The sequence below is a fragment of the Neolamprologus multifasciatus genome, chromosome 11 (genome assembly GCF_963576455.1).
Source record: "Neolamprologus multifasciatus chromosome 11, fNeoMul1.2, whole genome shotgun sequence".
In the NCBI taxonomy this organism is placed as follows: domain Eukaryota; kingdom Metazoa; phylum Chordata; class Actinopteri; order Cichliformes; family Cichlidae; genus Neolamprologus; species Neolamprologus multifasciatus.
In genome coordinates this window covers 5516409-5537967 of record NC_140449.1, presented here as the reverse complement: position 1 = coordinate 5537967, position 21559 = coordinate 5516409, and the positions used below count along the sequence as shown (strand labels likewise).

General features: G+C 44.5%; 3 protein-coding genes across 4 annotated transcripts in view; 1 reads left to right on the top strand and 2 right to left on the bottom strand.

The window, feature by feature from the left end:
* Positions 1-132: 132 nt before the first annotated feature.
* On the bottom strand, positions 133-7603 carry LOC146507670 (uncharacterized). Its single transcript, XM_085178396.1, is given in 11 exon segments — positions 133-839; positions 959-1398; positions 1472-1597; positions 1599-1639; positions 4752-4987; positions 5110-5485; positions 5577-5813; positions 5891-6031; positions 6203-6313; positions 6985-7169; positions 7304-7603. Coding segments are annotated over 11 exon segments (2259 nt in total). The 5' UTR covers positions 7416-7603; the 3' UTR covers positions 133-585.
* Positions 7604-7784: 181 nt separating this feature from the next.
* kiaa1143 (KIAA1143 ortholog) lies at positions 7785-10518 on the top strand. The gene is made up of 3 exons (XM_085178440.1): positions 7785-7916; positions 8471-8621; positions 8757-10518. The coding sequence occupies exons 1-3, from the start codon at positions 7803-7805 to the stop codon at positions 8978-8980; spliced, it is 489 nt and encodes a 162-aa protein (XP_085034566.1). The 5' UTR covers positions 7785-7802; the 3' UTR covers positions 8981-10518.
* Positions 10519-12329: 1811 nt separating this feature from the next.
* Positions 12330-21559, bottom strand: part of LOC146507667 (dolichyl-diphosphooligosaccharide--protein glycosyltransferase subunit STT3B-like) — an 87149-nt gene continuing 77919 nt past the window's right edge. For both annotated transcript variants that reach the window (XM_085178393.1, XM_085178394.1), the window contains exons 10-16: positions 21118-21329; positions 19698-19885; positions 18327-18498; positions 15676-15849; positions 15461-15574; positions 15168-15377; positions 12330-15062 (exon numbers count right to left, since the gene is read on the bottom strand). In XM_085178393.1, coding sequence (XP_085034519.1) covers positions 14982-15062; positions 15168-15377; positions 15461-15574; positions 15676-15849; positions 18327-18498; positions 19698-19885; positions 21118-21329 — 1151 coding nt within the window. In that variant the 3' untranslated portion in view covers positions 12330-14981. The remainder of the gene's footprint in view (positions 15063-15167; positions 15378-15460; positions 15575-15675; positions 15850-18326; positions 18499-19697; positions 19886-21117; positions 21330-21559) is intronic.

The following is a 21559-nucleotide window of genomic DNA, read 5'->3' as shown; positions in this document are numbered from 1 at the left end:
TTAATCCTTGCAGACCGCAGTCAAGCCTGAGTTAAAGGATGCGAACAGGTAGACGAAAATTTTCACAATAAAAGCTTGTATGGCAGCTTCCTCCATACGTCACTACACAACAGGACACACAATACAAAGGCCTGGTTTTTCACTAATTTATTTATACAGTAAAGTACACTCTGTCACTGTCATCCGAAAATCTTACATTTCTTGCAGGTATAGATTGCGCATTAACATCCTAATGGCTCCTCATATAAATGCTTGTCAGTTGTTACTTTGCTCAGTGGTAACCTAACAGCTTCAGTGGTGATGTCACCGGACTCCGCTAGGATTTATTTTAAATAAATAAAGAAACTACTCTTCATGGACATTATTCATGGAGACACAATTTTTGATTAAAACTACTTTGGTTTTATTGTGAAGCTGAAGTGCTTTTTCCATATCATGCCTTCGCCATCTTGACTGTAGCTGCTTTGTTGTAATTGGTTGTTTCCTTTCCGGGAACCTGATGACGTAGTGAGCGTTCGAAAAAAGTCGCGCGGCTCCGGGAGGGTTCTGATGATTTCGAGGCCAGCCACTTTGTGGGTTCCACCCTCAGTCTGTGCAGCTGGAAACTCGGACCCGCTTTGCTTCCAGATGAAGCATACCATCCTCACTGCCAAACACAGGTGTGAGCCCCTTCACCAGCCTGCCTAACGTCTCAGAAAGTTCCTGAAGTGTGTCTTGGCTTTCAGTGGTATATATTCTGTCCATGAGTTGTTTGGTGAGGTTGACACATTTCTTCCTCAGATATGACTTGCTCACTCGCTTGCGTGGTGGACTGTCACAGTCAGGGGTCACCTGTGTGTCTGCAAAGAAAGTTACACTAAGACAAATTTGCACTCCCTAAAATTTGAGATTACAGGTTAATGATTGTAAGACAGTAACTTTTATGAAGTTCTTCTCTCATGTTGCAGATAAACCTTACCCTTGCAGGTTACTGGCTCACTGACTACCTCCGTGCCCCACTCGTCCACTGAGTCTGGGGTCATGGAGCAACACGTGGCATCCAGGTTAAGAAGCGGGTGTTCCCTGTATTTCAGGGATAACTGCTGCCACGTCCAGCCAGGGACCTTCTGGAAGACTGCACAGAAATGTTTGCATGGCAACTTGTACCGCCTCCAGTCATCACACTGACAGGAGGGCAAGCTGTCGTCTGACCCAAATGCCAGTTCATAAGACTGGTCCTCCTGTGCCTCGCTCTTCACTCTGAACACACCGTCGCCCAGCTTGACCACATGTCCCTCAGAGAGAGAGCTGTCCATGCAGCTCGTGATGTGTTGAATGACGTCTGCGGGTCTGTCCCACAGGAAAGGAGGGACACTGGAGTCACACCGTCTGTATGACCTCACATTAGCTTCAATGTACCTGAAAGAGAAACATTATTTTTGCTGACATGACGTGCACACTGAAGACAAGCTTGTGCAAATGGAAAACTCACGTCCTCCGCAGTTCAGGGATGTACACATGTGTCACGATGTCCAGCATTTCAGATAATGTCCGGTCCCTGTAGTCCTCCAGGTATTTGTGCTTGAACAATTTATTCTGGTGTTCAGTCTCGTGGTTTGGCTATATTCAGTGTCTCTTCTTTGAAGGCAGACACCCATCTCTTAAACAAAGCAAGATATAGCGAGGGTTTGTTGTGGCGAAAGAATTTCAGCTGCTTGAAGCCAGGCTGCTTTATCACCTGGCACAGGCTTAACTTAAAGATCACAAGTAACCCTTTTCAAAGTCAAAGGAGCTTGCAAAGAAAAGCGTCTGGACTTCTCACCACTACATATTTCAAATACAACGAAGGCTATTACAGACAAAAACATGGCTGTGCCATGGGCTCCCCCGTGTCACCTATTGTAGCCAACCTTTACATGGAGGAAGTGGAAAGGAAGGCTCTTGGCTCTTTCAAAGGAAGAGTACCCAGCCACTGGTACAGATATGTAGACGACACCTGGGTCAAAATCAAGACACAAGAAGTGGAATCCTTCACTGCGCACATTAACGCTGTGGATAAAAACATCAAGTTCACCAGGGAAGACACAAAGGACGACTGTTTGCCTTTCCTGGACTGCGCTGTGCACATTGAAGAGAATGGCAACCTCAACATCGAAGTTTACCAGAAGCCCACACACACGGACCAGTACCTCCTGTTTGACTCCCATCACCCTCTGGAACACAAACTTGGAGTAATTAGGACCCTACACCACCGGGCAGAACATGTTCCCTCTAAGCCTGAAGCAAAAAAGAAGGAACACACACATGTAAAGGAAGCACTCAAAACGTGCGGCTATCCTAAATGGGCATTCTTAAAGTCAGCAAAGAGGCACAGAAAAGAAGATCAGACACCAGCGAGGGAGGATAAGAAGGACAGACGCAACAACATTGTCATCCCCTATGTAGCCGGTGTATCAGAAAAACTCAGGAGGGTTTTCTCCAAGCATGACATCCCGGTGCATTTCAGACCCAGCAACACGCTCAGACAAAAACTGGTTCACCCGAAAGACAAAACGCCAAAACACAGACTTAACAATGTGGTGTATGCCGTACAGTGCAGCGAGGAATGCTCAGACCTCTACATTGGAGAGACCAAACAGCCACTTCACAAGCGCATGGCACAACATAGAAGAGCCACCTCCACAGGACAAGACTCAGCTGTCCATCTGCATCTTAAGGATAAAGGACACTCTTTCGAGGATGCCAATGTTCACATTGTGGACAGAGAGGACAGATGGTTTGAAAGAGGAGTGAAAGAAGCCATCTATGTCCACTGTGAGCGACCATCTTTGAACAGAGGCGGTGGTTTACGACACCAACTGTCTGCCATCTATAATCCAGTTTTGAGATCCCTTCCCAGACACCTTAACGCCCACTCACATCCTGGGCCATCTGACCTCAGGAATTCGCATGATAAGGTGGGGCCAGGTTTCACAATGAACTCACCCAAAACTCTGGCTGATTGGGACCCACACCCAGTTTCACACCTTGGCTCAGCCGATTAGAGGATCATCAGGGGTAGGGCTGGGCGATATGACCCAAAATTCATATCTCGATATTTTTTAGCTGGGTGGCGATATACGATATATATCTCGATATTTTTTTAAAGCCATAAGTTAAGAACAAAAAGAGAGTTCTTAGTCACACTGTATCCCAGATGTCACACAGGCATTTTTATTTACATACAGCATAGATTTACATGAAGAAATTACTCAAAAATAAATTATGAGCATTTATTAAATAATAATGCTCCATAAATAAAAGAAAAAATGTTGTTTTTGTGCATAACAAAAAGCTCATAATTGTGCAGTCAAAATGTAAACTAACAGACGCTGAGCATAATAACAAAGACAGATTTCACAGCTGCTCTGTTCCCAACTTCTACTGCGTGACTGACAGCCTTGAGTTTGAAATCCTCTTTGTAACCGTGTCTCTTAACAGGTGCCATTTATGGTCCTTATACACACACAATAAGGTAATATTACGTTGAAGCACGGTACGTATCACTCCGCGAGGCTCCAGACTACGGTAGCCGTAATGCTCCGACAATCTATCAAGCACTGCAGCGCCACAGCTTACCAAAGTCGTACTAAAACATTTTTTGACAGATTGCTGAGCGCCGTGTACCACCTAAAATCGGTTCGCGGTCAGTAAGCACAACCAGAATTCATACATAAGGCGCGCTGTCAACTTTTGAGAAAATGAAAGGATTTTAGGCCGTGCAGCCCCTGTGGGCTGCATGTCGTTAGCATGGTTAGCTCGTTAGCATGGTTAGCTCGTTAGCGCGGTTAGCTCACTAACACGTTGACGCTGTCCAGCCCCACAACTCGCTAACGGAGATTTGCCGTGTCCATCTTGTCGCTGCCTGCAGGTGAAGCTATGGGGGAGGAGGGGGAGTTCTGTTCAGTGAAGGAGAGGCGAGGCCAGTACTGTTGCTTAAAGACAAAAGTGGACGAAAGAGAGGCAAACCTGTGGCTCCACGAGTATAATTATAACGTAACATAGACTATATCGATATAAAGGATATTGTCACATCTTATATCTCGTATGAAAATATATCGATATTTTTTAAAAACTCGATATATCGCCCAGCTCTAATCAGGGGGTCCTTTTATCCCTCTGTGGGGGGATACTCCCACTAGGTTTATATCTGGGACTCCCCACCATTTGACCTTAGAACTGAAGAAGCTTCTTGGATGAGAGGGGAAACGTCTTCAAGTAACTTAAAGAAGTCCAGACGCTTTTCTTTGCAAGCTCCTTTGACTACGATGACCTGGATGACTGAGAACCTTCACAGACATAACCCTTTCAAACTATATATGACCACTTAACCTTTTTAAAATGTATATAACATATATTTTACTATCTATATTTTAATATCTACCACCATCTAGTGATGAGATTTTACTCACGGCAATTTTAAATAAGCCAAACTTTATTTTAAAGGGATATAATCTGGAAGGTAGTGGCTTGTGCTGTATTCTTCAGCATTAATGTGACTGTCACACATAAGCAAGTCACCCATGTTGCTGTGTTCAGGCCACCCAAGGCTTTTAAACTTGATGATTTATTTTAATGACATAATGTATCATAGTTGATGAAATCCCCAATTTGTTTTCTAATTTTATGTTAGTGTTTCACAAAATAGCAAACCTCTTTTCTGTGCAACTTCTTTTGTCCCATTTTCTTTCAAATGTCTCTGTGCAGGAGCTGCTTTTTTCTCAGATGCTTACCTTTGCTTTGGACAACCACGTGTCTGAAAACCAGCTCTGAAACACAGGATTTTGTTCCCAGGTGTGGCTGGCCATCAGGGCCTTCACTGCCTCCTCGTACTGCTCTGCAGTGAGTGAGCTGGCTATCGCTTTCAGCTTTGTAAGAGCATCTCCTTTGTCAGCCACTCGATGCTCCTTCTGTATCCATTCGTCCCATGCCTTCTCCCTGTGAAAGTCACTGAGCAGCGCTTTGGTGCCTGCACAGAGGTAGAAAGAGACTGAATAGAGAGCACACTGATATATAATCATAACACCAACATGTATAAAAAGAGTAAAAATCCACAGTGATCACTTTTTTTTTCATTTTAGCTCACCGTACCTTCAAACACAGACTCAACAGCTTGGATTTCGGCAGCGTTGCAATCGATCATAAAGCTTGCTGGCCTCCAGTCTGCGTTCCAACACTTGAACACTTCCAGACCCTCTTTGATGGCTTTTGTTGTTTCTTCTTGGAGTACCATCACTCCCACAACGGAGTAGCACATGTTAGTGCGGACGCACAAGAAGCACAGGGGCAGAGGGTAGCGGATTGTTCTGTAGGCGGCATCGAACACGCAGACGTCTGCCCCATACAGGCGCAGCAGCCTCATCTGCCACAACGTTTGATGGCAGAAGAGGAAGGAGGCGTCCTCTGTACGGAGGCGCAGGTGGAACTTGTCCTCAGGTGTAGCAGCACACCATTCTTCAAACAAGCCCTGCAACAAATACAATCTTTTTTTCTTTTTTATACGGACTAGTCACATGCTGGTGTTTTATCCAAACAGGAGTGATAAAGGCGCCGCTCACCTCCAGGTTCACCTGATCGATTCTGTGCCGAGCCTGGTCCTTCACCTTAGCCATTATATTTCGGAGGTCCTTCTCTGAGGGGTAGTACCGGCGCCTGGACGCAGGGGGTGGGTTAGCTCCATTAAAAAGCTCGGCTGTTACAAACTGAGCAAGATGACGCTTCAGCTCGCTGACCTTCCTCACGCCCTGCTTTCTGAGCTCCACCACCTGCTGCTCCACTCTTGTGTCCACGGGCTCCTTTAAACATAGCACACTTGTAGTTTCACATGGAAACACAGATTTTTGTCCTTTGTGAGGAGACTGTTGTTCGTTACCATTTCTCCCATTGCGTGCCCAGCATGCGCACTTGGCTGTGTAACAACATAGCATGTTCCCCACACAACTGGATCTCTCTCCAAAGCCTCTTTCAGCATCTTGGAGGCTGCCTTCTTACTCCTCTCCCTGTCTTCTTCCAACTAACATGCATGCAGATAGAAATCAGAGTGGTGATCATGGAGAGAAACATGTGCCGAAACAAAATGATTTAGTCTGAGTCCTAAACTCGTACTCCATGCCTTTCTCCTTTAAATTCAGCTGTCTTTGCTTAAAGGTCACATTCCTGTAGGAGAGCCAACATTTCCACTTACCTTGAATTTAGGGAATGTTGCGATCTTGCTGATTGATATGGCTGCTGGGCATCCCACCTTTTTACTAGACTGCGAGTTTGATTTGTTCCTAACTAAAGTGTGGTCAATCATCTGTGGATTATAGGAAAGAAATCAGTTAAATAATTCATTCAATAATTCATGTCAAGATTAGCTAACTTGAGCAGAACATCTAAGCATACTCAAATCAAACACTGAGAAACAGGTGGAGTCGTGCGCCTTTCTTAGTAGCTGTGGTTCACTGCTGTCCATTAGAAGTGAGCAGATTGATCCTAATATTGATAATATCCATGCTATCCAAGCCTATAGCACCTTTAAATGACAGTAGTTGATCCAAAGTGCTTTAGAAACAGGCACATCCAAGGTCTCCAGAAAGCCCCAATTTCAAAATAAATGAAAAACGAAAAGGTGTGTTTTGTTGTGGAAAAGTAAAAATCACACTGACTTGTAGGCCATTAAATTGGGTTCAGAAATTGGACATTAATGATGATTCGTCTGATAAATCATGACGCAATGCTCTGCACTGCATAAGCTGCCTTTTATAGGTTTAAAGTGTTGTCACTATTGGTCCTGTATTTACTTATTATTGGATTGACACACAAATTTCAGTATCCCACAGCACTACTCCCAACTCGTCTACTCTGCGCGCCTTTTTCTCCAAGGCTGCAGCGTCATCGGTTGCCTGGCAGCGAAACCACCAATCCCTCGGCTCCTCGCATCACCAGCCAGCCTCTGTGTGTGTGTTGAACGTGCAGTGAAATCACCGTATTTTTTGCCCTTTCCTCGGCATATCTCTGCTTCTGAGCTACGGCGAGGTCCTTGCCCTGATGGCAGACGAGCCTTTTAGAGCCCACAAACATAAATGGGACTCCGGTGAATTCATTGGCTGGCATCCCAGAGCCTCCAGCCCACTGCCAGTAGACGCGGTTTCCGGGCAAAGGATGCCAATCTGTGTGACAAATACAAGCACACGACCTGATGATAAGACCCTGGCGTTAACCGACACACTCACTACTGAACCATAGCAGGGAGCAGTGTTTATGGCTCTGCTGTCCAGCTAGCAGTCACTCTCCATTTCGTTACCTTTGTCATTATAATGGCGGTCCACGGAAAAGGTGATAAACTTAGTCTGAGACTCTTCCTCCAGTTCTTTAATAAAAGAGTCCAGATCGGCAGAGTTTTCAAACTGTCTCATGCTAATGCTTAACTTTTCATGCTCATGCGGCTAACGGCGCTACGAGCAGTCACAGCGGAGAGTTTCCTTCTTCAAGTTAAATAGGGCGAGTTGCTGCTTTATGTGGAGGACATTCATCGGTTTAGTTTTTCTGCGATGTTTCGCTTTGAATCATCACTTCTGTGAGTGAGCGACAGCTTATCGTCCCTTGTGCAGATCCAATGTAGCACCAAGCAGCTCTATGGCATCAACGTTCCCAAATCCACCAATGACAGTAGCTCCTGAAGTCACGTGACGCGGCGCGTTTTAGTGACGGTTTCTCTGTTTTGACGAGTCTGTGCTAGCCGGAAGTTGCTCGGGTCTGCAGTCTGCATTCGTTGGCTGCTTGTCTTGTTTTGCTTCTTTGCCATGAATAAAAATAAGGGCCGCGGAGTAGCATGGGTGAAGCCGGCGGAGCCGTCCTTTCTCAAGAAGTTTAAGAGCGATGTGGGGTACAAAGAGGGACCGAATGTGGACACTAAGGTAACTACGCGGTTGGGTTAGCCGTGCCAGTTAGCTGCCCCGGGCCTACCAAACCATTATCTCTTTCAATTGTGTGACAGCTACACGTTGCGACGTTTGTTTCTGAGCGCAGGCGCATGGTGTTCATATAAGGAAGAATAAATGCTCTGAATCATAATTCAACGGAGGGTCCCATTCACTGAATTGAGCAGTGAGGCCGCACGAGCTACAGCTGTTCCTCCGGACCATCAGAGCAGTTTGGAACTGCGCTGCAGCGTTCAGCTGTGACTGCGCAGGCGTTCTACAACTGAATTTATGTATTTACATTCTACAACAGAAAGCCACGGCTTTTCATGAATGGGTTTGTTTTTTGTTTTATGAAGTTGTATTTAAAAAAAACCCCACCAGGACTTGAATCATGACTCTGAAGTACAGGTTCCTGATTTTAGTTTGAGTGTCGGGCTGCTGATGAAATGATTATCACTGAAATAAGAAACCTCGGCACCGTCACTCACAGTGAATGCAGGATTTTAAAACACTTCTCACACAGGCTAACGGTCTGTTTGCTATCCTAGCGTCAGGTGATGCCAACACTGGATGACGACAGCGGCAGCGATCGAGAGGACGAGTTGCCTCAGGTCGTGGTCCTTAAAAGTGGAGACCTGACTGCAGAGGAGGTGAAGAAGATGAAGGATGAAATACAGGCTGGAGGCAGCTCAGAGAAAGGTGAGAGTCCAGTTCAATGATTTAATTACACCAGGAGTAAGAAAATATTTACATATGCATGCACTGTATACAGCATGTTAACATAAAACCCTGTGTTTGTAACCCTGCACATATATACCTCCGTCTGCTCCGCAGATGGTCAGCCTCCTGACGGTAAAATCCTTTTCAAGAAACCAGCCAAGCGCTCTTCCTCAGATAAATTCCAGGGCATCGGTGCTAGCTCCAGCAAAAAGAAGAAGAGCAGTGGAGGGGACAAGGAAAAGGAGGAGGAAGAGGAGGAGAAAAAGGAGGCATCTGGAAAGAAAGTTAAAAATAACAGCCTCCTGTCATTTGGAGGGGATGAGGAGGAGGAGGACTGAATGGAAGTGGTGAGAGTAGGCTGTCAGGAAACAGGAACATTGTACTGAGTATAAGACATGGTTCAGCCTGTCCATTCTTTTTAAAGGACAGTGCTACTGTTTTTGCATGTCATACATGACATATAGATTCATACATTTTTAGTAAAGCATAAAAATCAGCTGGCACAAACTGAATTTATTCCGAGTCGTCTCCGTCTGACTACAGGGATGATTCTGATTCATTTAACAGTCTGAGCAGAAACAGTGAAGCTGAGGGGGAGAATGAACATGCATCAAAGATGATGAGGTTATACTTCTGTTAGTGTAACTTTATCCTGCATCCATGTCAGGCTCAGAAACTACACAAGGACATTTATACAGTACTGTGTTACTGATAAGAGGGGAGTTGGTTCAGCTGCTGTGTGAAAGCCCACTCTGACATGTTAGCAGGACGTTTCCCTGGTTACAGCTACCAGACTGTGTTGACTCGTGTCACTTTGTAGAACTTAGGGTTTGCCCTTTTCCAGCCCCGTGACTTTGTTGTTTTAACATTTTAGTTTGCATGTTCTCGTGTGTGTTCTGTGAGGACAAATATGAACTTTTATGGTGGTTTAGTTCTCAGGGGACTAAAGTCATGGCTGTGGGACAAGAATTCATATTTTCACACACAAACTCAAAGTTTATAAATGTCTCAAACACAAGCAGAGAGATGTAAACCAGCTCCTGCTTGATTCTGGAGTTGAGTGAAGACACACATCACCGTACGGCTTTACCTCAGTGTAGCTCTTTCACACACCACAGGCAGGTAGTTGAAGCAGTGTCTCTGTGAACTGCACGGATTCTGAAACCAGCTCATCTACATGTTTTCAGGTGCTCCTGCATTTGCGTCCATAAATAACCTGAACTGTGTGCTGTGCTATAGATCCAATCACTGTTGTATAGCTGTGGTCATAGGACCAGGACTAATTAGTGGAAAATCAGTTGTGCAGTGTGGCCCCCACCCCACCCTTCAAGCCCAGTGTAAATAATTGAAACAGCAGCACGCAGAGAGCTTTTCTGTTTCAAAGAATCAGCGCTAATGAATTCCAGCAGATTCGGTTTTCCTGAAATTTATTTGATGCAGCTTCCCTTAATTATTTTTTGTTATACTTCTAATCAAAGTCACAGCGGGAGCTGCTTGTGAATTTTAATTTAGAAAAACCAATTAATTCAGCTGCAGGAGCCACTCGGCAGTGCTTTCCACAAAGCAAATCCCAAAGAAAAATATAAGATCATCGGAAGCGGGTCTGCTCTCGCATTTAAAACACTGAGAGAGCTGCAGGGAACTAAATTTGTCCAGCTTCAGTTTAGTGTACTGGTAGCAGTTTGGGTCTTTGTTTTTAAAGTATTACATGTAATGCGTCCCTTCATCAGACACAAACGAACATCAGCAGCTGATAAATGGATGTCATTAAATTCCAGGAGCAGCTAGTTTAATGGAAATTAAATTAATTTTGTGTGATTACAAATTAAATTGTCCCCATATGACAGTATTGTGAGTTCTTTCTTCAGGTTCCAAAGTGCTGCGGATCACTGTGTCACACTGAATCAGCCTGGATCTTTGTTGCTGTGTTTGAATCTTGTGTTGTGTGTGATGAGGTGTGTGCGTGTCTGGCAGCCGTACGCAGGGGCTCATTGTAGAATCTTAAATACAGTCAGTCATGCACTGAATGTATGAATATTTTGTAGCTTCGACTGCGGAGCTGAACAGTCCATGTAGAAACGATGCATTTGTGTCAATGCAGTTGTGATGTATCTTTTTTTTTTGGTGTGTGCATCAGTTTTCATTGTGTAATTTTTTGACAGTGCTACAACTCCTGTGAACTTTTGATATAAAAATATTAAGAAATCTGTGTTGGTTGTTTTTACTGTCAGTGAGTGCGTTGCCTCGTCAGTGCCACCTGTGTTCATGTCATGAATGAACAGATCTACACCTTCACTATTCTTCAGATGCCGATTGCCTAATTCTTCTTCCTCTCACGCCACCTGTCAAGCTTTCCACAGCATAGTTTCACTCCAGGACTGTTTGAGAGCAGCTTTGCACAATTACAGTTCAAAATATTTTTTAAAGTTTCCCTTGTGTCTTAAAGCAGATTTGGTTCTTTTTTTTCCTCCCCTGATTGGCTGCTTCTTGCAAAGAGGTTTTAACCGGTGGGTTGAGTTCCGAGTTCCTGGAGAGAGCTCCATAAGACATGTCCCTTCATTGGTCTCCAGCAGAGCCAAGAGAATCTAAAATAACAAACAGTCAAGTCTAGGGATGGGTACCGGTGTCCGGTGCCATGATGGCACCGGTTCTGACATAAACGGTAGTAACCAGACCGAAAAGCAGCGCACATTTCGGTGCTTCATTTCGGTGCTTTTTTTTCCTGAGCTGTGACACACTTTGAATTCTAGCCAATCATTTTACGTTTCCGAGGATAGTAGGCGGGCCCAGGTACGTACGTACTTTTAGAGCAGAGCTACAGATTAAAAATGTCCAAGGCGAAGCGGTCAAAGTCTGGCTGTACTTCACAGCAAAAGATGCAAACTCAGCAGCCTGCAACAAGTGCTTTAAGCTGATACTGTGATACTGTCAAAGGAGGTAACACCTCAAATCCGATGAAACACCTGGCGACGCATTGCGTTTTTTTTTTAAAGCAGAAAAATGCGCCGTATTTGATAGCTTGCTGCGAGACCTCACACCGTGCACATCTACTGTGGGTGTGGTGGTGACGGATGATGATGCAGCAGCAGCCGTTCTTCTCTGCGTGAGTAGCTTCATGATGTTCGTGTGTAATTTACGTTCAGTAGGCTAACCACGTTATTACATTAATGCATGTAAGGTGAACTAGCAAACATCATCATAGCTACATGCAGCTGTCTTCTTGTTTGATGGCAGATACTCTCTTCACCCTGGCCAAAAAGGCTAAAATGACTAAAGAAAAAGTGGAAAACAGTTAAACATGAGAGGTTTTTGGACAAAGTTTGTTTTTGTTTAAGCACTGCTTCCAGCCAAGAGTGATGCCATATATGCCCTATAGCTGCAGAAAAGGCTAACATTGTTATCTTTTTACAAAAAAACAGCTGAACATGAGAGGTTTTTGGACCAATTTTGTGTTCTCCATTCTTTAAGCACCGGTTTGAGCACCGTTTAAGCACCGGCACCGTTTCAAAAGTACCAGTTTGGCACCGGTATCGGATAAAACCTAAACGATACCCATCCCTAGTCAAGTCTAAACTGGACATAAATGCAGCTAATAAAATCGATGCTTACAACCTGTGAATTTTATACCTGCAAAAAAAATCTAAAGATTAACATTTTTGTTCATTTAAAGAAAAAAGTAAAGATGAGTTATTTCAACCTCTTTATTCAAAAAGGCATGTTTCATTCTCACACCTGCATCCAGATCATTACAATTGATGGAAGAACCTTTGACTTGGAAAAAATCAAATAAAATCATTGCATCACATGATAGGACGCTGCGCTCGTGTTAGGCAGCAGCCTCCATCGTCCATGTAATAAATACACCCGCTGACATGCAGCTTTGGAAACACCTTTTTTTTTTTTATTAAACTTTAAGGCCTGTGCTGTCCCTCTCCACACGGACTCGTGTTCTAACAAAACCTCATAAAAAAAGTCAACTTGTTATATTTGTAAGAAAATGAACATGGCAGATTTGAATCTAGGGAAAGTTTGGTTTACAGAAAGAAGTGCGCCAATTTAAAAGGAACATTCAGAGTGTGGAGCGGCTGTAACCCGCAGAGCCTCCAGCTGCTCCTGCCAGCTCAGATGATGGTTTTCTAAATTCAGGAGAGGACGAGCAGCGAACGCGTTTGATCCCAGTACCTGCGGAGGGAGACTCGGCCTGATATCTACAGAGTGCGGTGGGATACGTGACGGGGGATCAAAGGGAACGAGGCCTCGGGGACACCTTTTGACATGCAGACAGCAGGTACTGCAGACGAACAGCTGGGTGCATTACTGCTGCTGCTGATTTCTCTTCATTGTTTTCACTGAGAGCAGAGGAGACTTTCAAATGGCTACTTAACAACAACACTGGCACCAGCAGCAAAGCAAGCACATTTCTACTGACCTGAAGGTGGGACGGAGCGCTCTGCGTTCTGCAGCGCTGATCCCTCCCACATTCGTTCAACTAATTACAGTCAGCTGATTAAAAACTGAAGGGTACAGATATGTTCGTGTCCACCTGCTGGGCTGCAGCTCAGCATTACCATTTCAGATAATGTAAACAGCCAGCTGATCACACAGATTGTAAACAAATCACTTTAAAGCAGAGCTGGTGCATCGTGGGAAATGTAGGTTCCAGTACCTCTGGAGTCTGAACAGGACTAGAGATTCGGGGTCAGATTTATCACAGGGCAAATTAGTCATCACAAAAATGTGCCAGCGGGAGAACAATTGTGCATGTGATCCAACACTGAGCTAACTCGTGAGCACAGATGCCAGCACCAGCATCTTACTGAGCAGCGCACACGAGATAATATCCACTAACCTGAATGACATAATCACAGGGTAACATGTTGATTTCACATCAGTGAGAAGCAGCTGAAGGAGAAACATTAAGCTCTGATAATGAGGACGACCTCCTCTGGTAGAAACCGATGACGACTGTGGAGCAAGATCCAGAGAACCTCAAAAACCTGACATCTGTGTGTGATGGCTGGCCTTTAGGATACACACAGCAGCACAACACAATTATTTACCAGGCTGCATGTTAGTGAAGAGTTACTGTGCCACCCTGTTTCCGTGCATGGACAACCCGAAAGATGACGACTGTCAGCCGCCTGCAAAACTCCATATTTACATTCAGTGACACGAGGAACAGGAACACGCTTCAGAGCTGACTGAATCACATTAATAAGTTTTGATGTGATACTACAGAGAAGTAAAAAGAAACAACAACAGAAGAGTCAGTAAAGTTAACCTTTGGCACCACACTCGCAGCTTTAAGCCATCCACCTGTGCCTTTAACTAAATTCTGCTTATGTGATTCGTTGAATTGCTCACGCCGCTAATTTTGTACTCTGAAGTAGAAAATCTTACACAAATGTGGGGAAAGGGGGAAAAACATGTCTTTGTGCCTCTTAAAGTAAAATCATGAAGCTGCAAAAGTTGGTAGGTGAGGGGGAAACTTTCCTCGAATTTTGAAATAAGTGATTGAAGCGAGCAGCGGTGAGAGCAGAGGACGCCGATGTTTGACATGTGACAGTATACTAGAGAGTTGCCTTGAAAGCCTGAAATGTGGCCGTAAAGCTTGGGACAGCTGAGCCTGTGGTGCTCAAATTGTGACTTTGCTTGCTTTTAAAAGTAATTGAACCCTCTGCACCATCTTTGTTTACAACTGTGTTGATCTGGCATGCTGATAAAATTTTTAATGCACTGTAGCAAGTGAGAATTAACCTAAAAATGAAGGCGTGCTGTCGGCGCAGCAGGATGATGTTAGATGAAAGCGTATTGTATCGGTCAGTCTGGGTTTCTTTGCTGACAGAGTTTCTGTTTGTGTGTAAATGATGCGATGCATAGAGCAGCCCCAAGCAGAGTCCCCTGATGAGGGACGGCTAATCTCTCTTGCTCGGTCCGTCCTCACTCCCCAGCACGTTCAAGTACAAAAAGAAAAGTGAGTCAAAGGTCACAGTTCGTCAGGTTAAACCCAGCGTGGAGGAGGCTCTCAAACTCAAACCCACTCTCTCTCTCTCTTCCTCCTCGACCCCAGCATCAAGTCAAAGGTCGGCTCGGGTTCAGCGGGATCCTGGGCGATGCTTTCCCAGCCTGGGCTTCCAGGTGAGGATGCTCAAGATGATGGCGGGGGCGGGCAGAGAACCTCTGCTGTTCCTTATTCAATCTCGATTGGTGGATTTTTTTCTCCTTTTCTTTCTTTTTTTTCTTCTTTTTTTTTTTACTGCTTGATATTGTTGAGCTGTGTGTGTCAGATTCGTTTTCCTCCCTCCTGTCCACAGTCTGCCTCTGTAGGTGGTGGACCGTCTATAAAGATTTCTTGGTGAGTTTCTTGCCCTTCTTCAGGGACAGCTTGTTCTTGACATATCCCCGCTTCCTCTTGGCCGTCTGTAAACAGAAGAAAATGACACGTTCAAGTAGAAATGTATGATTTTGTGTGTAAGTTTGGCTAAAATGTCCAAAACAGCGGTGAGCTGGAATGGATGTGGGGACCTTTTTAGAGGTGTACTTCTGCCTGTTGGTGTCAGTGCTGCGCAGCTTGTGCTCCACCCGGTCTCTGTTCTCCAGCTTCTTGACCTTATAAATCCTGACCAGCCAGTGCTCTGAAGTGAACGCCTCCTCCAGGTGCTTCAGCTTGATGTCCTTGTTGCCGATCTCGGCGTTGCGTGTCCGGTCGAAGCCCGGGGGCGTCCTGAAGTCCAACTGAACAAGAAACAAAAGCATAACTTAAACGAAACACTGGCTAGTTTCTGCGAAGTAGAAAAAGCTCCTTGACGATCTCATACCTGCATCTCTCCAAAGCGGTAGTAAGACATTTTGTACATAAGGCAGTTGAGCAGGGTGGGGGAGCCTGCTTTGTCCACTCTGAACTCTCCTTGGGGGGTAAAGTAATCACTTTCCTGGGGTGAGCCGTGACAAAAGGTGGAGAAAGAAAATAAATTAAAGAAAAGAACGAACACGTGTTCACATGTAACCAGAGAGTGCGAGATGGTTCCCTCACCCTGATGTCCCTGGGGTGCTCCCCCTCTGCGATGCGCACCATCCACAGGAACTTGTTGATGTCATCACCTGAGTAGCCAATCACCCCTCCGAAGATGATCAGGACATAGTCGACATCCAGCGACCTCATGATTTCATAGGCTGCGGTCTCATTGGACGACATGGCTTTTCCCACCTGTTAAGGCACAAACACACCGCAGGTTAGAAATATCACACTGAGCTGCCTCACAGACCATTTACACTCATTCATCTAACACGTCTTTGGACTGTGGGAGCAAGCTGGACTCCATATGCAACACAGAGAGCAGCCGTGCTTAAGTTTAGGTAAGGAAGATAGAAAGAAGCTGCACAGATACAACCCCTGAGAGCAAACTATTGATTTTTCTCAAAATGTCACAGCTTTGAGATTAATGTCTGAATTCTCTGAGAAAAGTCGGAAAAACTCCAAAAGACGCCCGACCTATAGAAACCATTTGCTGACAAGCACAGCAGTAAAATGGTTCTTGTAGTTGGTCAGTGGGTTTGCACATATCTCAGGAGGGATTTTGTTCCACTCCTTTATTTTAGGTTTCTTGGTTGCTGCTTGGAAACTCGAAGCTTCAGCCTCCTCCACAAATTTCTATAAGACTAAGGTTTAAAGACCGGCTAGGCTTCTTTAACCACTCCTTTGCTGCCTTGACGCCATATTTTGGGTCATTGTCATGCTTGAAGACTCGACTATGTTCTGGCTGAGGGAAGGAGGAACTGGAAAGGAACTGGTTTTTTTTGAGGTTCTCAAAAAACACAGTTCCAAAGCATAATGTTTCCACCTCCATGCTTTACTGTGGAGATGGTGCTTTTTGGGACATACTCAGCATTTCCATTCCTTCAAACACGATGGGTCGAGTTGATGTTTCCTGTCTCCACAGCACTTTCTCCCGAGCCTTCTCTGAATCACTCACATGTTCACTGGCAAACTTAAGATGGACCTGTGCGTGTGCCTTCATGAGCAGGGGGGCCCTGCGAGCGCTGCAGGGTTTCATTCCATTATGTTGTAGTGCATTACCAGTGGTGTTCTTACCGACTATGGTCCCATCTGCCTTCGTATCATTAACAAGCTCCTCCTGTGTAGTTTTGATCTGATTCACAGCATTTCTCATGTTCATCCTCACCCCATGAGGCAAGATGTTGAACAAAGCTCCAGACCGAGGACGATTGATGCTCGTGTAATATTTCTGAATAACTGCACCAACAGTCACCTGCTCATAAAGCTTCTTGTTGATGGTATTGTAGCTCATTCCAGACTCCTGCAGGTCTACAATCTTATTCCTGACCTCCTTTGTTAGCTCTTTGCTCTTACGACGGTGGAGGAGAGGTTGGAATGGAAGAAACCGACTCCTGATTTCAGCATGATACACATATCACGTGTTGTAGAGAATCAAAACCCAGATTTCACTCAATAAGATGCAAAACAATTTATAACATTTATTTCATGTTTTTCTTTTCAAGATTTCTGCCTAATATTCTCCATAAAAATCATTTATTTGTGAGCAAACCTGCAAATTCACCAGGGGGTCAAATCATCAGTTCCCCCACTTAATGTTTGCAGCTTATGTAAAACACAAAAGGGAAACAAACCAAACATTTTAAACCTAAAATAATTGGTCTTTTCTTCTGGTGGTTGGTTTCGGCTCTGGAATTATTCAGCAACAACCCAGCAGCTGTGTGGAAATGATAGCAGAGTTCACAACCCAGAGTGACCTCGAGTGGAAATACTCTGGATTTTGGTCAGTAGACAGCAGGGCTGTGAAACCTTAACTGCTCTTACTGAATAATGAATAAGTGATAAAAGCTTCATGCACTCCAGGTCCCTCATGGGCTGTTGTTGAGGAAAAGATATTGTTGTTGTTCCTTGTTTTTCACAGCAGAGCTCGCTCTGGGCATCAAACGCCCATGCTGTATAGCTTCATACTCGTACTTGTTTATCTTGTAATACAGATCATTTAAGGTCTGTTTTAATTATTAAAAAAATAATAGTTGTGTGTCTGTGCTCTGGAACACATGGATGCAATCCACACAGTCAGCTATTTAAATGGTTTGAACTTATTGATAAGGAAGAACTTATAACTAACCCATTTCCAGTTAGAGAAACTGTTAGGTGACTTAGGTTTTAGGTAACTGACTCGAGGAGTAAGTCAGGTTTTGCTGCTTTGATTTAAATCTCCATCCTCAGTGCGTCTTTGTAGCGGTGCAGCACTGAATCTATGGAGTGCCTCTTTCACACGTACAGTATTAAGCTCTCTTAGGGTTTTGCAGTGCAGTGAACTGATGCAGTTGTGTCCACTTGGTGGTGTCATACACCAAGACAACACATCAATACTCAGGGCGCTACACAGACGTTGTGTAACTAAGCAACCATCAGAAAAAGAAGGGTAAGAGAAAAGCAGTCGGAAACACACAAATAAAACAAGACAAGGCAGTGAACGCATTTCTGATAACACTCCTCTACAAACACACGACCAAGCAGAAGTGTAAACTCTGGGAACGACCCTTCAACCCGGATTAGAATTTCCTGGCAATCATTCCATGGCTCAGACTTAAAAGGTTAAACTCAAACCAGCTTTTCCAAACCTGGGACAGGAGATAAAGGCGAACGGGCAGATCAGCTCTCACCAGTGCTATATGACTGTTGTTCCATGTGTTGTTGTCAACCAGCGTGGTCCTGTTGGCCATGCCTGCTATCTGGTAGCCGTAGTCCCACCACGACATCACTCTGGCGTGCTCGTCCGTGTTCTGCCTCAGCCAATAGTAGGCCTCCCTGAAATCGTCCAGGATGTTGCGAGAGCTGTTGGGGACAGTTGCAGATGTGTTAATACTCCTGTGATGTTGGGCCTAAGCATACGCGTTTCCAGCTGATTACATTTATTTTATAACTTAATTAAATTAGCTTTGCCTGATCTGTAATTGAGAATAATGCTTATTGATCGTATGCAGGGCTTGGTGTGGCCCATTAATCCTCTGTCTGATACTAGTGCTTTTAGCTTCTTTCCCTGTAAGAACTCTTCTGATTGGCTGCCCCTTGAAAACAGCAGGTACATGCTCACACTCAGAGCCATGGACTCAAGATAAACATGTTAGGGTCATGATGCAGGACCACGTGTAGAAAACAAACTCAGTGGTTATTAGAGTAGCCTGAGCTTTCGACTCACAGGGGTTACTGGTATATACACCAGCCATAATTATTTGAAACCTTGGCCATGTTTAATATGAATTCAATTAAATTTTATTGACAACAGTTGCCTCAAGGCACTTTATATTTTAAGGTAAGAACTCTAAAATAATAATGAGCATCCATCACTGTAACAGCATCAACTCTGACAGGAAATAAGTACACGCTGGATGGGTCCCTCTTTTAAATCTTTGCCTCAGGAACCAGAATGTGCCTGACAGTTTCCGTTTGACGGCAGTCTGTTCCACCGAGTGTGCAGCACTCTGCTACAGTGTTTTCTGATATCTGCAGAGAGGAGTGGCAGCATGGAGCCGCTGAGCAAGGAGCTTTGGTGCGGATTAAGACCGCCTCTATTCATTTAAAGCATGAAGTGAACAGTTTCAGCAAACAGAACTTTAAAAAAAAACAAAAAAAAAACATAAAAACACAGCATATCTGGTAGGTAGCATCATGTGGAGCTAAATGTTGTAATCCACTTAAGCCCACAGAACTGAAAGACACAAAATAGAGAGTAACCTCACTGAAAACATGATGACAGCGTGGTCTGTGTAGAGAAGCTGCTGTTGGATTTTTAAATGTCACTGCTGTAAGAGGTGCAAACCGTGCTCGTACATTAGAGTGAGGGTAGAAATGTCAGGGGCAGATCTCTAAATGCACAGTTACAGCATGGAGGGGAAAAAATATGTAATTTCAGTGGACTGACCCTTTATAGAGGGGCCAACTGTACAAGGATACTCTCAGCTCTGTTGTAAACAGCTCAAACACAGAGAATAGTTCCTCCAATCACAGAGGTCCTGCTAAACCAGAGTCCTTACCCATCGTGGTTGTACGATGCCAGCACCACACTGGGGCTGGAGTAGGCATTGCTGGTGACCCAGGTGCAGTGGACGGCAAACATCATGAGCAGCATCAGCATCAGCATGGTGACTATGGACTTGATGTTGGGGCCGAGGCCCTCCTCCGCCTTCTCTTGCTCCGACACGTGTTTGCGTACCTTCCCCGCCTGCCGAGGAGAAGCCGAGGTAAAGGTTACTGAAACTCCATCAGGACATGTTCGCTGTCCAAACAAGCTGCTAATGTACTAGAGGGTTATTTAATAGTCCTCGCAGAGAATTCTCAGGCAGACAATTAACTGTTGTAGCGCTTTTATAGCGTGACATTTAACAGCACCCTTCAGCAGACCTGTGATGCATTATTCCCCACGTATCGATTTGGAGGAAAAGCAGCAGAAGGATGAGGAAAACATTGGACGCGAGTTCTCTTCGTTTCTCCTGAAAGGTTAAAGGGGGAGGAGGAGCGTAACAGCTACAAACTGCAGTGTTGTCACTTCAAACTTTTTATGATAAATGTTTCCTGTAAACTTTTACCCTCTGATCCATCCAGCAAGTGGTGCACACACAGGGACTAGGACAGAACTTGTTTTGGGGTTTTTTAAACGGTGATTTATTCTGCTCCTATTTTCATGCCTCATATCTGACTCAAGCTTTGAACTCTAAAACGAGCAAGGTCACACGACAATTAAAAGAGACTCGTGATCATTTCCAGCTCTTTAGTTTGATTCTCTGCATGATACACAATCCAAAATAATCCTTATTTCTACTACACCACTGTTCATCCCACTCTGAAGCATTTAGTTCACGTTTAAAAAATATATTTAATCTTAGCACAATGACTCCAACAGAGGTTAAAAATCAAGCTGTGTAGGGTGTAGCGCAGCTCATGGCAGCCTTGGATTTTAGCGGCTTATTTCCACACCCAGCTAGAATGAATACGCGTTAGCATTCATTTTCCTTTTCACTAGTTTGATTTGAACAAATTCCTGAAAAAAAATTAATTTCTTTAAAAGCTTTCACTGTGTGCAACAGCTAGTTAGTAGCCAGATGTGTTGTCTGCTATTAAATATAGAGTTTACAGAACCGTTTCCACCTGACAAAACTTAGAGGCGATGACGCTGTGAAGCTGCAAGTGTTAAAGTTTCTCTGCATAATTTTTAAGACTCGTTATAAATGACTCCAGATGCTGCAGTGAACTGCAGTCATGATCACATTGACACAGATGCTGCATGGTGGATTATAATATATTTGACTCTGTGGTGCTGGCTGACATGTGACACTACAATCATGTCCACCCATTGATTGTTTGCCATTTTATTCCTGCGTAGTACCTTTAAACAAAACAATGACTGCAAAGTCTGTAAAAAATATTTTGTGCAGGGAACACACGATGACCCCTGACCTTGTCATAGAGGTTGCCGGCATTCTTCCTGTCGTCCTCGTCGCTGCTGTCCTCTGCAGGTGGGCTCTGCCTTTTCATGTCATCGCCCAGGTAGTGTTCAAAGACGCTGGAGAAGGCGATGGCTGACAGCATGCACACCACCGGAGTCAGAGTCAGCATCAAGCGCACCATCACGCCGGCAAAATATACGGCACTGATAGCATACAAGGCCACTGTGACGAGAAGCAGAGAGACAGAGATTTTCATTAAGTTTTGCATTCAACTATGTTTAGTCACTTTAATGGGACCAAGTCACTTTACATCTGCAATGCATTCGCTGTTTGATAGCCACTTAAATGGCTGCACTTCTTTTCTGTGTTTATTACAGGGTAAACCTCACTAATAGGTGGAAAGGAGGTCAAAAGACGGGGGTGGGGTGGGGGGGGAAGAACAGGAAGATGAG

What these genes read in the sequence shown, in the direction of transcription:
- kiaa1143 (XM_085178440.1), top strand. Translation starts at nt 7,803, where the DNA reads ATGAATAAAAATAAGGGCCGCGGAGTAGCATGGGTGAAGCCGGCGGAG. An exon ending in GACCGAATGTGGACACTAAG is followed by an intron (nt 7,917 to 8,470) that starts GTAACTACGCGG and finishes TTGCTATCCTAG; the next exon opens with CGTCAGGTGATGCCAACACT. An exon ending in TGGAGGCAGCTCAGAGAAAG is followed by an intron (nt 8,622 to 8,756) that starts GTGAGAGTCCAG and finishes TCTGCTCCGCAG; the next exon opens with ATGGTCAGCCTCCTGACGGT.